This window comes from Equus caballus, chromosome X (assembly GCF_041296265.1).
Source record: "Equus caballus isolate H_3958 breed thoroughbred chromosome X, TB-T2T, whole genome shotgun sequence".
NCBI lineage: Eukaryota > Metazoa > Chordata > Mammalia > Perissodactyla > Equidae > Equus > Equus caballus.
Window position 1 is genome coordinate 26,937,065 of NC_091715.1, and position 18,684 is coordinate 26,955,748.

Here is an 18,684-nt window from a genome sequence, read left to right on the forward strand (position 1 = left end):
TCTGTAATATTGATCAGAATACATTTTTATTATATTTATTTAGTGCGCTAGTAATGATCCTTGAGGTTACAAAGAAAACACACATCCCTGCCTTCCATGGGTTCCCATTTTCTCAGTCTGGAGTGTCATGCTTTTTGATGCTCCTTCCTTTAGAGTCTCCCAGTCAGTAGAGCTTTTCTTATAAAAGTTTCTGGATTCACTCTAAGCCAGAGTTCTGCTTTCTCTGACCACCCACAGCCCACTCAGTGCTACTCCAGTTAGCAATCATCCAACGCCTCCCAAATGTGTAGGCTCAACGAGATCAATAAATTCAACTTAAACTAATTTTGTGTCTCCTATAGGCCTAGAATTCTGATGAAAGCCATGTAATGTTGCGATAACTATGTGTCAAATGATGTATCTCACAGTTATGTTTATCTTTTGGCATCACCAAATGGCCTAAACTGAATCAATTAACTTTCTCTTAATTCTTATTATCTTCAAAAGTGTCTAAATAAAACTTAGTCATGTACCTGAAGTCTTGGCAAGAAAAAATAAGATAACATGGAAAAGATACGGTTCAGGTTCTCTAAATGAAAAATCAACACACATATGTATAAATTTTATCTCTAAACATTTTTCCTCTGTCTTTATAAACATTTGTTTGTAAACAAATACTTAGGATATGCCCAAATATGAAACCTCTGTATTTGAAACAACGGTGACTCTCCTGATCCAATTTTAACAGGTTTAGGGAGAACATTTATTAAAAAAAAAATGAAATAAGTGAGAGTTGAATTTAGCATGGAGGATACTTGGGAAAAAAGTCAATGCACTCGTGCATGTGATTATTCCACAGCTTTTAAAATATGAGCATTCCTAAGGGTAGGGAAAAACTGCTCTAAGGCAGTGCCAACAATATATTCATAGAAGACAGGATGTCCAACTACGGTTTGTATATTAGCAGGTGAGTTGTAGTAAATGATACTTGAGAATGTCAATGTATAGAGAGTGAAGATCTATATAGCTTTTCAGGAATGAGAATTCACAGGGTTTGTCATGTTTACAAACCTTATCAAAATAACTCATTGGTTTAATTAAAAGATTCAGAGTATTATGTTACATTTATAATTTCAAAAAAATCTCTTTATAATTCTGACTTGTATGCATATTTGTTTGAAAGTATATCTGCTGCCTGTTTCAAAATTCCGAAATTAAGAAAATTTTAATGAGGCCAATAAATACAACAATTACATCATATACACCCATATGGTAAATACTCTGAGAATTATGAATTCCTATCCTAAATATTTCTGGGTTAATTTTTCATTTATTCTTCTTTATTTGTGTTGTTATAATTTATTCTCTTTAATTATTTGTACCCCAGTTAGTTCAAAAAAAGTTGAGATTTAAAAAATATATGCTCCTTTTATGTTTATTATTTAAAGTTCTGTATAACAATTTATTAATTTTTACTTCAGTAAGTAAATATAAATGAAATTTGCTTAGTTAAAATTCAGTAACTTGATTTCTTGCCAATATTCTAAAGAGTACCTGGCAAAACTCTGCTACCAAATACCACAGAGACGATGCTCTAAAACCTTTCATAATAGCAAAGGAAGTACTTTTTAGACTGCATCTCAGTGGATTATTTTGGATCCACTACCAAAACTTTCATAAAATGAAACAGACCCATGGAGAGAGCAATTCGTACATCATAAGAGTGTAAGACACTATGCTAGGAATTTCCAGATAGTGAGTCTATTAATCCTCACAATAACAAGCAAAATAACCATCATCACCACTGTGCCACTCTTAAAGCCTTGAACACAGGGAACATATTTTATTAGCTATATATCCCTATTATCTGGATTTTATTTATCAGGTAGGGACTCAATATATATGTATACACACATACACGATGGAAAGATGAGGAAACTGCCTCACAAAGCATTTGATTGATTTGTCCAAATCCAGAATTGTTAAATGTAAATCCTAGGCTTTCTAACCTCGAAATCCACACAAACCTTATATTGCACTCTTAACTCTAGTTTTCAAGGTAAGAATATTTTACTCTGTGTTTGTATATAATTAGCTAGAGTTGCGCTGTCTACTGATCATGAGTTCAGTTGCATTTGCAAAATAAATATTATTAACAGTATGGATTGATGCCTGCAGAAAACGAGGATAAACTTATCCCTTTAAATTATTTCACACATGTTCTAAATGATGTGGGCCAAACAGAACCAAGGCAGTTATATCAGTTTTTCTTGAACTTGATAAAGACCAAGAAGGACACAAAAATAATCATTTTCAGAAAAATAAAAACCTGTCATATCTTCTTCTAATGTGTGACATACACCAGCTACTTGGTGGAAGATTCCTGTTATAATCTTCTGATGACTCATGTCACTAAAGAAACTGAGATTATCAAGAAGAACCAAAGACACATTTTATCAGTTTAAATAATTTCTCTCTATCACATATTCTCCTGCTTCTTCCTCAATTAAAAGTTAACATAATATTCCCAAATTTGCAGAGCTAAAATAACACTATGAGGAAGACAATATAGACATTTAAATTATATAGTACATAGTCCATTTTGAAAACACAGCAACTTACATCACATCCTAAAAGAGAAGTAACAAAATACTCTTACCTTGGAAAATTGTGCATTTATCCATTTTGTGAATGTTTTCTTTTGAACATCTTCTCTTTCATCTACAATGTAAAATAAAAAAGACTAAGAGTTAAAAAGCAATTTTGAATATCATTCATATTTTACAACCAAAATAACTTTCAATTATTGTGCATTAGTGTTATTTTATATTAAGTATTAAATTCATTGATAAAATTAAACATAAGCGATGTTATTGGATATCTAAACTAGAATGAAATCTGAAAAATAATCAATATAGTCTAGTCCATACTCATTCAAATATTGTATAAAGGCATTAAAGAAAAATAGTCTCATCTAAACAAATGAAATATTATTTATTTCTGTATAATTAGTAGATACTCTAGTATAATCTAAAGACTCTATTATCTGTCATTTTTCTTGAAAAACTATCCCTGAGCCTCCCCCCCCCCACTAATTTACTTAGAAATGATTTTTCCCTCCTTTGCAATACCTACATACTCTAACATGGGCACCCAGCATAGCCTCCTCCCATTAGAGGAGAGCTTTCCTGAGAATCTGGAGCATAGCATAGTCATCTTTGCATCTCAGAACGTAGCGCATTGCCTGGACAGATTAAGAGATCAGCAAATAATTGACAAATAATATGTGAGTGCTTTAGAGGAGGGGGGATCTTATAATTCCCAAATTTCTGTACCTCTTTTTATCTAAAAGTCAGGAAATTGCAAATCAAAATGCAAATGTTACTCTTCATGGATTACATATAGATACACAAAGGAAAAATCCCCAAGGACTTGTTAGACCAAGAGATTAGGGTGGATAATATTAAGAAACAGTTTCCCAGAATTCGTGCTTCTAAAAATTCTCTTTTTTTCCTAAGCTGGAAATTAGTATTGAGTCAAATGGACAGAAAAATCATCAATCCTGATTTATTCAAGTGCTTTTTTGAAGCCAAAGTCTATCTTTATATTACTAAAAAGTAATAATATTAGTCAATGTTCAATAAATGAGTACATCTGAGAGAGATTTAAAATTGAGAGATTTCATATTTTATTTACATGGGTCAAAAGAACCCTTATTGAAATGCCCTGACATAATAACCTCATTTGCTCTCATGTTATTTTTCTGTAGTAAATCTCTGTTGCTTCTCCTGAAAACAGATGACGTACAATAAAGACACTTTCCCATGACAAATGTATTCACGTACTAAGAATAGTTGTTTATCTTTAAAGCACATCACTAATCCATAAGTAGATAAACTTAAGCAATATAAGAGGTAACAGTGGATAAATAATAAACCTAAAACTGTTTTCTTGGATGAGAAAATTTTATCACAAAATACTTCTTACTTAATTGTGTTACTCTCACAAGCCACTAAGTATGTGGTCAATTATCAGCATTATCCATACAGTATAAGATAAATCAAAGCTACAATATGGAAGTCTTTCCTTTGTTGACAAGTGTGGATAAATCAAAACAGATAGCAATAGTTTTCAAATCTAATCTAGCTTCTTTTGAATATTTCTTCCATAAATTCAATACTACTCTTTTTATAATAAGAAAAAATATAAACAGAACATTTCAAATGGTCAAAATTTAACCAATTTCCCTGTAGGAAAATGGTTGCTTGCTGTAGGAAGACTCGTCTATGCATCTATTTCTCAGTGGTATATACATATATTCCTAAAAGTTAATGACTTTATTTGCAATTCTACTTATTTCTTCCTACATGTGCACACATATCCTGTTTGTCAGACACGGGAGAGTAAATGAGTCATTTGAACACATATATTCAGAGGGTTTTAAAACATCCTGAACCATCTTCACCAAAAGCTGAATAGGAGGACATTTGAAGAGACTTGTTTCAGATGCTTTTAAGTGAAAAGTGGGTAGTAAAGCAATATTTTTATTGTTTTCAATTACACGTACAAAGAGCTATTTTTAGACAGGCCTTGAAGGCAGGAGGGAAACCTTGACATTATGTGCAAAACATGTATCTATCATGTAAATACCACTAAAAATGAGCTTCATCGTGTAAACCTCTTCACCAGATGTCCTCTTACCTCTTGCTTTTAACACAAGAAAAATATGCCTTCAATGAATTATCTACTAATGTTTTATTTTGGTATAGTAACATTTGCTTTCTTCAACATGATAAACATTAATATGACTAATTTTATCATTATTATTATAAAATATGTAACATTTGTTAGTGTCTTATTGTTCACAAAACTCTTTTACATATATCATCTCAATCAATATGTAATTTACCATTTTATACATTGAAAAAATATAAGCTCAGAGGGAATAAAGCTGGTAAGCGACAGAGATGAACTTGAAATAGATTGTTTGACTCAAAGTCCATGGCTTTTCATATTGACCAGTTTACATTGTAATTGCATAGATAATATGGAATGCCGTAAGACAATCAGAGTCACAAAAGCTGAACATAGTAACACAAATACAAAATAACCATGAATTCAGAACCTCTATTTTGAACAACCCAGGGTGTTCCATGTACGTTGTAATCTATGTAGATGACATTTTGGAATTTTACAACACACGACCTGCATGTTTGCATGGATTTATCCAGAATCAAAAATTGAACCTTCCTTATGATGCTAGGTGATTCATTTGTTAATATTTTAAATAAGGATGTTCCTATATTTACTAATTGGTATTGAGTGTTTCAATTTTTGCCATATATTAACATTATGTAAATAATTTAATATTCAAGAATCACCCAAAAGTTTTGTATTTACACACTACAATCCTGATAAACACATATTTTATATAGCCACAATAATCTGCTTTTTTTTCACTTATTTTATCATAAATATCACATGGGCTGCCCTTTCCTTTCATTTGCTGTTAAGAGATTCCACCTTTATGAACATCTTCATGCATTTTCTTTCAGCATCTGGTGTATAATTGTCTTAGGATAAATTATTGGGTCAAGATTATGGAAACTTTTGTGGTTTTTGCTAAATATTGTCATACTGCTTTTGCAGTGGTCATACCAATTTTTAGTGGTACCAGAAAAAATGAGATTATGCTCTTCATAGGTATTTTGTTGCTTTTGTTTTTAAAGCAAATGCTGCTTTATTTTATATAAGGAGATAGTTGATGCTTGTTTTAATTTGAATCTGTTTGATTACTAATGAAGTAGAACATGTTTCATACACTTATTCTGCATGTTTCTACTTTTGTCGAAATACTTGTTTATATCTTCTGCTCATGTATCTATTGAGCACTTGATATTTTAAAATTAATTGGAATTAGATAACAAATCAGTATTTCTTAAACATTTCAAGTCGTAGACTCTATTTGATTATCTGGTAAAAATAATGATCCTTCTCTACAGAAGAAATGCCTATACAGACATATTTACACACAGTTTCATGGAGTTCACTGATCTCTTGCAGAAAATTCCTATTGCCATGAAATCCAAGTTAAGAATCACTATTGTAAATTAAGCTACTTACTCTTAGTTAATGAATGAATATATGTTCCCAAGTGGCCATATTCCTTTAAATTTTCATTTCATTTTTATTATGCTAAAATTTTATACTTTTATATATTTTAATCTATCCATTTTCATTGTTTCTCTCATACTACTTAAAAGTCGATCATTTTAAGCTTGATCAGTTATATATCCATAGTTGGTCTAAAGTTGATATATATAAACATACATAAACCATTATAGAGCTTATAGAGACCATTTCAATATGTTAATAAAATATATATTATCATAGACACACAGTCTATAGTAAGAGATATTAATGTTAAATCAGCAACAAAGAGAATGAGAAAAGAATAAAGTGAAATCTGTTTTTCTAGGAAGTGATTATATACTCCTGTTTAATCATTTCAAGCAGCACATATTCTATTTCATTTTCTCTATGGCTTGTTTATAACTGATTTTCTTTCACTAATAAAACTATGCCTGGGTATATTAATGTGAGAGGCAAGGAAGAAAATCTGTCTTAGAAAAATGTACTTAAAAACTGTTCCCTGGAGATATCAAGGAGTGAAGAACTGTTACTTCATAAATTGCAAAAAGTGACCAACATTTTATTTTATTCTCTCTATGGGGAAAACTCCTATAAAATTAGCTTTCTACTATGACATAAAAATTGTATTTCATGTCAGGATCAATTAACCCTTTGTAATAAAGTCATTTTTTATTCAATACATCTGGCCCTTCATATTTCGTAAGATTAGTTCAATGACCTTTTGTACTGTTATTAATTTTTATATTTCTGAGACCCCCCAGGCCCCTATAAATGTGGGATAATTAAATTGCGATATTCATGATTCACAAGAGTGAGTTACTGAACAAATGTGATGTTGGACAAACTGAGAAAAGATTAAATCAGGGGAAGTGGCTCTGGGTTCTAGTGCAGGACATATTAGAACAGTGGCCTTAAAATTGCCAGGCCTCAATGTCTTTATCTGTGAAACGAGGATATTAATTGCCTTTTAACTCATGGAGCTGTTAAGATGTAATGAAATCATTTATTTATGCAATAGTTTATAGAACAATTATTTACAGAATGCTTAGTATGTGCTGGTCACTGTGCTAGCTACTGAGAAGATAAGACTCAGTCTTTACCAAAGTTCACAGCCTAGTAGAAAATAGACTTATCATAGATCAACATTAAGCATTTTATATAAGCAAGGATATATGTATTCAAAGGAGATTACAGGAGCACGGAGAAAGGAATATGTAGCCACATGGATGTTAGGGGAAAACATTTTCTGGAGGGTGATGGCTAGGTTAAGTCTAGAAGGATGAGCAAAATAAGAAAAGAAAAGACGTACAAAGGGATAGATGAATCTTTCTGAGGCGATAGCAAGGGCAAAGGTAGGGAGATAAGAAATAAAAAAGGCATGGTTTTCGTTATATACAATTCAATTTTATTGCACTCTAAAATGTGAAGAAAGGGGTGGCATGGGATACAATTACAAAGGGATTTGGGAATGAGATCATGGAGTCTCCATGACATGACCCTTTATATGCCATCAGATAAGACATGAGTGAAATCATTTAAGAACTGAAAAAAAAATCAGTTACGTGAACATCAAGAATTATCCTCATTACACAGGGCAGTTAATCAAAATCTGTGCCAGAAAACATTTTTAAAAATGGTACTTCCTTGGGTGCTACTTAATATGTTAATTAAAAATCTTCATCACTTAAGTGAACTAGAAGATATAATTTTAGGAGTAGAAGAGAATATTAAAGTTGATAACAGCTTAGAAATACACATAGTGGAGAAATACAAAATGAGTTTACTTCACTTAAAGAGAGGACTATTAAGTAATATGGAAAAGCTATTAAGGTCAGTCTATTCTCCACTTCCACCAAAAGTGAGAAAAAAGGAAATGAGAAATATAGAAGATTAATGGTAAACATTAGATAAGGTTACGTGATACTGTGGAACATCATGAAGGAAGGCCCCAAACTCGGGACATATTTAGAAAATGGATTTACCATGGTATTAATGCTACAAAATGGTAATGAAAGTGGAGAGTAGAATGGAAAATGGCACAAAAAATGCTTTCCATTAAATTTGAGTAATAGCTTTTGATCATAGGATTATAGAATGCTAGGGCCAAAGGTGACATCCATGGTCATTTTATAATGAAGAGGTCTAAAATAATTAAATTAATGGACAAAGAAGAGAAAAATAGTGTCAAAGAGGTTTCCTTATTTCCCACTCACTCTACAATCACTGTAATGCAGTTTTCACTGCTCATCATCCTACAAAAGTTATTCTTGAGAGTTTGTTTGGAGGTTCCAGTAGGGAGAGCAGCTACTCGTATACCTTTGACTGAAGAATGGTCCTCCTCAACGGCGGAAGGTTTTCTTCTTTGACCGAGTGCGCAGCTTCAGGAGGGACGCACAGGGAGCAGTGAGAGAGGAAGGGGACACCAGCCTAGCCAGCCAGATCAGCCAAATCAACCCTGGCAATCAATGGGGTGACGGATGTTGCAGCCACATTGTCTTCACATCCCAAAAGTTATTCTTAACGTGATCACCTAAATCCCTTCTAGTTTCCAAGACAGTGACTGTCTGGATTATAACCATAGTCCCAGCAATTGGTATAGATTGTGTTACATAGTAGTGCTCAATAAAGGTTTCTAAGTTAATGAAGACCAAATTTACTTTTCAGACCTCTTCTCATTTTTATTCTCTGCAGAAATTAATTCTATTAACCTGTGGTAGACAAAATAATGGTCCTCCAAAGGTGTCCATGTCCTAATTCCCAGAATCTGTGAATAAGTGTTGTTAAAACTTATTTGCTTTAAAATAATTTAAATTTAAATTGTTTTAAAACTCTTTGTTATGGCAAAAAGAACTAAGGTTGCATATGGAATTAGATTTGCTAATTGGCTAATTTTTGATAGGGAGATTATCCTGGGTTATCTGAACGGACCCTATGTAATCGTGAAGGTCCTTAAAAACAGAAGAGGGCAGCATAGGAAGGAGAACCAGAGAGACAGCAGCATGAGAAGGACTTGGCCCAGTGCTGCTGGTTTTGAAGATGGAGGAAGAGGGCCATGAGCCAAAGAAGTTGGGCAGCCTCTAGAAAATGGAAAAGACAAAGAAATAGATTCTCCCCTGAAGCCTCTGGAAGGCACACAGCTCTGCTGGCCCTTAATTTTATCCCAGTGAGGTCAATTTCAGACTTCTGACATGAAGAACTGTTAGATAATAAATTTGTGTTGTTTTAAGCCACTAAATTTGTGGCAATTTCTAAAGCATCAATAGGAAACTAATATATAACCTTTCCTCTGTAAGGCTGTTAAGTCAAACGACAAATACATACTGACACCCACTAGGAGGTAGAAATACAACTGTGTAAAAGATAAAGTTCCTGTTCTTTTGTCCTTATAGCATAGTGAGAGAAACAGACACAAAGAAAGAATAGATGGTAGATACAGAAAACACAGGGTTTTGTCATAAGCATATAGGAAGGGAACTAACTTGAAAAATCCAGTGCTTCTTTGATGAAGTGACATCTCAGCTTAGTTCTGAAAGTTAATTAAGAGTATAGAAGCAGACAAGGTGGAAAAGAATGCCAGACAATAAAAAGAACAGGTGCAACTATCAGGATGTGAGAGAAAGAGCTTGGTCCTTTCAAGAAACTAGAGAAGGAGGAGAACAAAAGTGGCAGAGATGACCCTAGAAAAATGAGAAATGATCATTAGCCGAATTATGAAGAGCCTTAAACTTTAGCCAGAAGGCAGTTAAAAACCAAAGCAGAATTTTAAATAGAAAAATGGCAATATAGGTTTGTATTTTAGAACTGGATTTCACAGTATGGAGAATATATTGAGAGAGGTAAGATTGAAAACAAGAGGACCAATTAGCTGTTTATAACTATAGTCCATGTGAAAAGTGATGATGGCCTATATTGGTGAATTGTAGTGGGACTTGAGAGAGAGAAATGCAGGAGAGATGTATTTAATGGGTATTACTGATAAGAGCTAGTTATTAATTACATGTGGCAGTAGAGGATTCGGGAGAAGTACAGCCAATGATACTACTCAAATTGGAGTCTAAAGATCCCAGGAAGAAGAGTGCCTGGGTTTGTATATATAACAAGCGTATGGGAAGAATTGGGAAATACCGAGTTTGAGATTTTGTGAGACAAGAAGAAGGATACGGGTAGTGGGAAGTTAGATATAGGAGCCTGAAGTACAAGAGATAAATCTGAGTTGACAGTAAAGATTTGGGAGGTACATGCTAAGTGGCATAGAGTAACTAAAGCCCCTATAGCGAATGATATTACCAGAAAGAGCGAAGAAGCTCTCTGATCTTCTGAAATATCGCTGTCTCCTGGTTCTCCTTCCAACACAAAGGCTGTCTCCTAATCTGTTTCACTGATTTATTTGCCATTCACCCTGGAAACACTGGCAATCTCCCAGGGTCCTATCTATCCTTCCTCTCTTCTTTTCTAGGTCTACTATGTTTATCCTTCCTAAGCAAACTCCCTCCCTCACCCCCAACCGGTACATATATTGATACTGATTATACCTAAATCGATATTTTTCATCTTGATTAATGTCCTAAGCTTCACACTGACATAGCTGACTCTAGTTCATACCTCTACTCAGATGTCTGGCAGGTACCTTAACGATATCATTTATCTTCCCAAATAAATTCACGTATCCTACTCCTTCTGTCAATTAACGGCAATATCATCCATCTAGTAACCAAATAAGTAATTCTTGAGTCATTATGCAAGTTTGAAAAATGCTTGCCCTGAGGTTAAAGGCCAGATTATTTAGCATGGCATATAAGGGACTTCATAATTTAACTCCAAATATTTTCCTAAACTTAATATCCATCATGCCTCTTGGCACTCACACATACCCTTTACTCCTCTACACACATACCTACCAGGTTTACCCTAGCCGCACAAGCCAAAGGTCTCCATGAATAAGCTAGGCACTTTCTTACTTTAGTCCTTTGTTCATGCAGTCCCTGAAATGTAATTTGAGAACTCTCACTCTTCAGGTCAGGTTCAAATGTGAGGATTTTCACAATTACCCTTATCTCCTTGGCAGAACTCATCAGTCAATTCTTCTGATCTATACACACACTTTAGCATTGTTAAAATTATGACATTATTATATGGGGATGTATGTGTACACATGCACACAAATACTTGACTCGCTTCTATAACGTAGCCCACATACTACCCATCACCCCCTATATGTGACTGCACTTAGACTCGAGGAACTATTATGTCTTTGTAACTCCTGGTACCCAATATGGTCTATTCAACCAGAAATACATACTTAATAAGAGTTGGTTGAATAAATCAAATCGTTAATCGACACCATAATTAAATCCCAGTTTTACTGAGTCCCGGGCCAAAGTTTTTTTTCCTCCACTTCACCATACTGCTCAAACTTCTTTGTTAATTATAAACCTTCTTAGTCATCAACTCATTTCCAAAAATATCCATTGAGCATCCACTAGGTATGAAACCATTTTTCATTATCTTCTCTCAAAATTAGGCCTTGGGACTGAAGTATTTATTTCCATCACTATATGGAATTAAAAACAGATATAGAGAATATTTCTTGCAAAAAATCTTGATTTTTCTGGGTGAATTACGTTCTGGACTATGATGAAATTTCCCTTTACTTCATCTTTCATGACTGTTGTGGCTCCTAAGACAATGTAAAATGCTCTGGATGACCTGTCTGACCCTTTACCTCCCCTGCAAATGTTGCTTCTTTGTCATGTAGGTCAATTGCTTTTTATTGTAGGGAGTTGTTGGACCCAGAAAATAATTTGAACAGCTGTGTCAGCTCATATTGGATAAAAGTTCCCTCCCATTCCCTGCCACTTAATCAAAGAATTTATGCTATATTAGCAAATTGGACTTATGGCCAGGCCCTTACACAATCACCTAATTACATATTCATAAAAATAAGCGATACCATATATATTGAAAACACAATGCAAGTAGTATAGAAATATTTTTATTTATGATTATAGAAGTAACCACGAAATAGGATATGATAACAATGAGGTAAAAGTATCATATTAAAATGGAAGAGAAATCAAAACTCCAAGAGTGTACAAAAAGGTACTGAGGGGCATGAGCTGGAAAACAGAGTGCCATGGGGTAGATGGTGCAAATAAGTCATTCTTGTTCTGTTTAAATTCCATTCTAACACCAAGAATACGTATCAGATGCAATATAGGTCAGTAGTTAAACACGTTCACTCCAGCATCAAATATCCTGGGTTTAAATCCCAGTTCTACTTCTTTTTTTTTTTTTCTTTTTTGAGGAAGATTAGCCTTGAGCTAACTACTTCCAATCCTCCTCTTTTTGCTGAGGGAATCTGGCCCTGAGCTAACATCCGTGCCCATCTTCCTCTACTTTATATGTTGGGAAGCCTGCCACAGCATAGCTTTTGCCAAGCAGTGCCATGTCTGCACCAGGGATCCGAACCCACGAACCCCAGGCCACTGAGAAGTGGAACATGTGAACTTAACTGCTGTGCCACTGGGCCGGCCCCCCAGTTCCACTTCTTAACAGCCGTATGACCTTAGTCAAGTTACTTAACCTCTCCGTGTCTTATTGTGTCCTTCTGTATCATGGGAATAAAAACTGTGGTACAGAATTGTGAAGACTAAATGTGACAGACTTATGATACATACTAATACTAAAAAACAAAGAAAAAATAAAGAGAGAAAACCTATAAACCTTTATTCCTGGATGTAGTACTACTTCCTGTGGGGCATCTGCATAAATTGCATTATCCTGTAAAACAGACATAATTTCTACGTAGCAGTCATATTAACAATTAGTAAGATTTTTATAGTATTCATAAATACACAATTAGAATCTTCTTGATTTGAAAGGTAAAGAAAAAATATGAAATAGTATTAGTATAAATTATACCTCCTCATGCCTAGAAGAATGAAATCTGTGTTTTGCAATAATGGGAATAATGAATATTTCTGTGGTGCATTATAATTTACAGAGTGATTTCAAATACCTCATCTTGTTTGAACACGAATATGTGGGTGTAGATTTGTTATGGATAAAAATAAGTTACTATTAATTAGTATGCAGACTTGAAATATACTTTGGTAGTGTGTCATGAAAAAGATCATTTATTTTTGTTAAAAATAATAATCATAGGCTAATTAAGGCAGAATAAATCAAAATAAGATCAAGGTCTTTGATGGAATTTGGAGGTGAAATCAAATACGTGGATACCTATTTCCATACCCCGGTTTAGTCTTTTTTACTTTTAAAATACTCAATTTCTATACTAAAAATAAAAAATATATTATTTTGTGGTATATATTTACCTGTTTTAAAGGGTTGTAAAATAGTTCTTTTCAAATATAAAGGAAAGCAATCAGTCAAATGTGCACAACAGCCATTTCCAAATGTCTGTGTCACAGATGCTTTATAAAGAGAGACAAAGACTCAAACATAGAGTCTTTTCTTGGGTGTATTATAAAGGGATACTTAAATCACAAGATATATTTGCTAAACTTGTACTATAGAGTAAAGGTCAAGAAAACGCTATCGTAGATATAGTCAATGCCTCATGCTTTATTTCCTTGGCCCAACCCTGAGTTTACCTGTAATCGGGAACAGATTCTGTAGATGCTGAAGATTTCTCACCTCAGGCATCCACATTTCTCTGCTTCTTTGCATTAGGGCTTTCTCCAGTTCTAGGAGGGTTTGGTAAGCCCATCTGCAGAGCAGCTTAGAAGTGACAGTGATTTCATTCCCTCAGTTGCAATCCTCAGTAAATAAAGGACAGAAATCTATATATTAAAAAGCCCAGTGGCACTGGACGTGGACCTACACACTGCTCATCAAGCCATGCTGTGGCGGCATCCCACATACAAAATACAGGAAGATTGAAACACAGCTTAGCTCAGGGACAATCTCCCTCAAGCAAAAAGAGGAAGATTGGCAACTAATGTTAGTTCAGGGCCAATCTTCCTCACCAAAAGAAAGAAAATTCCTCAGTTTCTTGAGCATGAAGGGCCTGATTTAGCCTGCTACTTAAAAATAAAAGCCCAGTAGACCAATTGTTGGGCATGTTCTGTAAGGGTTACATACAATGTTGAACTTAGAACGTCCCTCAGCAGCACTGCTATTGTCTACTCTCTTCCGTGACTCACCTTCCCTATCTCTCCCTTATGCTACCAGGGGTCACTTTGCAAATTAACTACCTGCACCAGTACTTTTTTTGTCAGCTTTTTGAGTAATTCACACTAACCCATACGGGTCCTAGACCTACGTTACTTGACTTCATCGTGTACTAGCCAGCTTTAGACGTCTCTTAAGCAACACCAAGGCCCTGTTTCCTAGTCTGTAAAATGGAAACAATCATAGTAACAAATTCCTAGTTTTGTTTTGATGAGATACCCTGTAAAGCATCAAGTGTACTCTTAAGCAAGGACTTAATACAAAATAAGAGTCAATATAGATAATTATTGTTATTCCTAACTATATATTTAACTGCATTAAAAGTCTGTGGGTAGGTTAGTAGATTGCATTGTTTGCACATGATTTCCTCTTTCCTCTCCCTGCTTGCATGGATCCCCCTAGATGGATTATATCTCCCACCTCACTGATGTGGGCTTCATCATGTGACTTGCCTTGACAAATGGAACACGGGCAGACAAGACAATGTGTCAGTTCCGAGCTAGGGACTTAGGAATTATGATGTGTTTTCACTCCTCTTGGCTCTTCCACCATTTGCCAGTAGAAGATCATGCCTCAAGAAGACTATGTTCCCCAAAGGAGAGAGACATTCTTAGAGCTGACCTGAACCCAATACAAAGATTGAAACAGACACGGGAATGAAAAATAAATGTTTGTTCTTGTAAGTCACAGAGATCTGTTTTTTTTCTAAAGAGTATTATCCTAGAATACCACTGACTAATATAGCAGGTAAATAGTAAATTTGTCCTATAGAATAAAATATACTAACAGCGGATTGTAAATAGCTTCTTCAATTAAAATAGATTTGTATTCAATTGTTTAAAATTCAAATTTAATATAAACTGAAGTATGGGTTCTAAATCAAATATTAAAAACTCTCTAAAATGTCTTCTATTTAGAATATATTATCTTTTCTATCTTGATCTTTCTCTTTACCGTATCAATCACAATTTAAACATTAAAACAAGAATGTTTTTCTTATACATGACCAAATATTAGCATAGACTGAAATCAGTCTAGAAAATGCTTCGAGAGGAGAGTATGTTCTAAGGAAATTCAGTGGGTTATTGTAACAGCAGTAGCCAACACTGAGAATGCTCATTTATACCTTGCACCAAATACAGAAAGCACTTAGAAATGAAGTTTAAGAGTAATCATTCATTCCCTCTTCACCAAATATGGAAGTCTTAAGCCAGTGTTTGTGAAAGATCAAGTCAAAAAGTATAAATAGAGTAAAGGCCAAGCATTTTCCAGCATAAACAGGGGAAATTTTGCAGTCAGTAAAAGAGCATTAGATTCTGTCTTTTAGGACACATTTCAGAAAATTATTACTGATAACACAAAAGAAGTCCTTGGAGCTAATCAAAGAAGGAGACGGTTTTGAGAGTTAATCAGGTGCCAATGCTAATAGATGATCCAAGTGGCAGAGCACAGAAAGTGTAGAGTCCCACAATCAATTTTTATTCAGCTCAAGGTTGCTAATACTGATGACAAGTGGTTACTGACAGCTTCTTCCATGATTCCTAATGAAAGATCTTTTTTTCCAAGTTTAGTACGCCACTGGATAAAAAAATGTATTTCTTTCTTTCCTAAGATCTATGACAGGAGTACACTAACATGTCCCTCAGCACCTAAGGGCAATGGATAAGCTCAATTTACATCTTGACTAATAATTTAGGTAGATATGGATTTTGGTTAGCACATTAATTAAGTAATTGTAAAAAGTTCCCAAACTAACGTCGTTCGCACTTAGTACAATTGAGCTGAACTTATAGAGAAAAATATAACTTAGAATTATAAAAGATTTAGAAACTGCAGTGGAAAGCTGGATTCTTATAAACAACATAACATTTAACAAACAGTAGATGAGCTTGAGGTTTTAAAGGAATTTTAAAGGAATTTGCTGAGTGAAAAAAGAGCTTTCCTCAAATACAGTTTTCTTCATCTTTCATTTACAAATACTAAATTCTAGTTATTCCAAAAGACTTAAGTCAAACTGGCAAATGGCTTTTGCCTATGATTAACGTATGAACTTTGAACAGTTTTGTATCTGTGTTGTTTGTGTGTGATTTTCTATTCTCATGCTGAGATTGGCATGAATTGCAGCACACTGCAAACATTGCTTTCTGATTAGAGAACATTAAATGATTGTAAAGTAGAACTTCCAAAATTTCCAAAGTTTGTAAATCGTTGACATTAGAATTTCCCAATTTTATGATTACTTTTATTATGCTAGTTATTTACCAAACAGATTATAAAGGAATGACTTTCCTGGGTTATGGTAATATGGTGATTTTAGCTCTGAATCAGTTTAAATGATAGCTTTGCTGCTTATTAGGAGTGCGGCTCAGTTTCCTTGCATGTAAATAATAACAATAATGCTGATGCAGCATTGCTGTGAGTCTTGGGTGGATGTTCCCACTTGAACCCTAGCTCTAACACTAACTACCTCTGTGGACTTCCCCAGTAAGTCATTTAAGTATCTGGAACTCAATTTCCTCAACTTAAAAGAAATAGGAGTTTAGAAAAGATAATCTCTATGTGTTCCTCCAGATCAAAAATTCTACCATCTGATTCTTCAAGCTAGCATTTTTCTCCGGAGGCTACATAGCATCTTGATTCAGCACACATGTGCTGGAGCCATATAGCCTGGATTCGAAGTCCATCCCTGCTACTTGCTAGCTGGGTTTCCTTGAGTTAGTCACATAACTTCTCTCTTTAGTTTCCTCATCTGCAAAGTAACTATAAAAATAATAGGTATCTCATAGTATTGTTGTGAGGGTTAAATGAGCCGTTACCTTTAAAGAGCATAGAAAATGTCTGGCCCAAAATAAGTAATCAACATTGTTCTTCTTATTTTGAGATCCAAGGGCTTTTAATATGACTATGGGGTGAATTCTTAAATCTGTGAGCTAAATTTTATGAGTGTATACAAAAGAGAGTCTGCAGTCTGAGAGTCTTCAGTAGATTCCCAAAGGGCTCCATGGTTTGAAAAATTTTGGGTAAAACATAAAGACAGTCTCCTGGCTCCTATGCCTATTAATGATCCATGTTTTACTTTTTTCAAAAACACAGGCATTGACAGCAATAGGACAACCTGTGTTATTGTTCCTCAACTGTGGTTTTTTCAATTCTTATTTAAGAAATGCCCTGTCCTCTTTCTCTTGTCCCTAGTATATCATTCTTTTTATGGATCTCCACATCGTAACCAGGTTGAAAGGAAGCGTAGTTATACAGGGCTCAGCTACACTCTTTAACTAGTCTAAGAAATAGTGGGCTTTCTTCATATTCCCTTAGATGCTACTCTTCAATCTTCTGGTTTTGGCTCTCATTTAATTTCTTATGCCTAAGTATACAGAGGCAGTTTTCTTACAACTCATTTTGTTGCAAAGTTCTTTCAGAGAAGAGCACAGCTTCTTTTGTGATATCTCATGATGCTAAGTATTGACACAATGTGGTACAGTAATTGAGACTCAGCAAGATTAGTGTGTCTCAGACTGTCTCAGACATTTATGCCTTAATTTGCTGTACATCTTTAATGCACACTTTTCTTTGGTTAAAGCAGTCCATGTGAATGAAGGAGTCCTTTGAACGATCATTCTCACAGCATATAAAAGGGTACCACGACATACAAGAAACAAATCACTCCTTCCTGTACAGATACAGTGAATCCACAGCTTGGAAACCAGTACTTTCAAAGCACAGTACCAAACTGTCTGAAAATAACAAACTCTCCGCAGAGATCAGTAGGAAGAACTAATGACTCAAAGAAGAACAGTACTGATGGGGAAGTAATAAGAAAAGAGAAAAGGTGTATGTTAAACACTAAATTTGGACAAGTATTCATAGATTAGGAAAGAAAATTTCATGAAATGTTTTCAAAGATTAATAGTGGTCTGAGCGAAGTGCATTCATTTCTAAATAACTCAACTGAAGAGTCAAAGTAAAAAAAGAAAAGATTAGAATTAATACGATATTTTAGGATAAAGTTGAATAAAGAGAGAATGGAAGGGGCAAGCATTATTGATTCTGATGTTTAATACAATACCAAGGTAAATTAATTTATAAACTAAATTTATGTTCATTATCCAAATTTTAGAAACAAGAGAAAAAAAGGATATTAGAAGCTCTATGATTGAAGTTTTGATATGTTTCCTTTGCATTTTTCCTTGAGTAATTGTAACTGCACTGCACAAATAATTATATATCCTGTTTTTTTTAATTTACTGAGAAATTTATTTTCACTTTAGATTCACACAATTAAGCTCACTCATGCCATCTGAGGAAAGTTCCAGATTACAGGACATTAAAACTAAATATCATTCAACATTCATTAAA

The 18,684-nt window shown here is 34.2% G+C and overlaps 1 protein-coding gene across 8 annotated transcripts in view; it reads right to left on the reverse strand.

Annotated features, from left to right (window-relative positions):
• DMD (dystrophin) overlaps positions 1 to 18,684 on the reverse strand; it is a 2,262,230-nt gene that overhangs the window by 1,742,331 nt on the left and 501,215 nt on the right. For all 8 annotated transcript variants that reach the window (XM_023633802.2, XM_070257261.1, XM_070257256.1 and 5 more), the window contains exon 2: positions 2,639 to 2,700. In XM_023633802.2, coding sequence (XP_023489570.2) covers positions 2,639 to 2,700 — 62 coding nt within the window. The remainder of the gene's footprint in view (positions 1 to 2,638; positions 2,701 to 18,684) is intronic.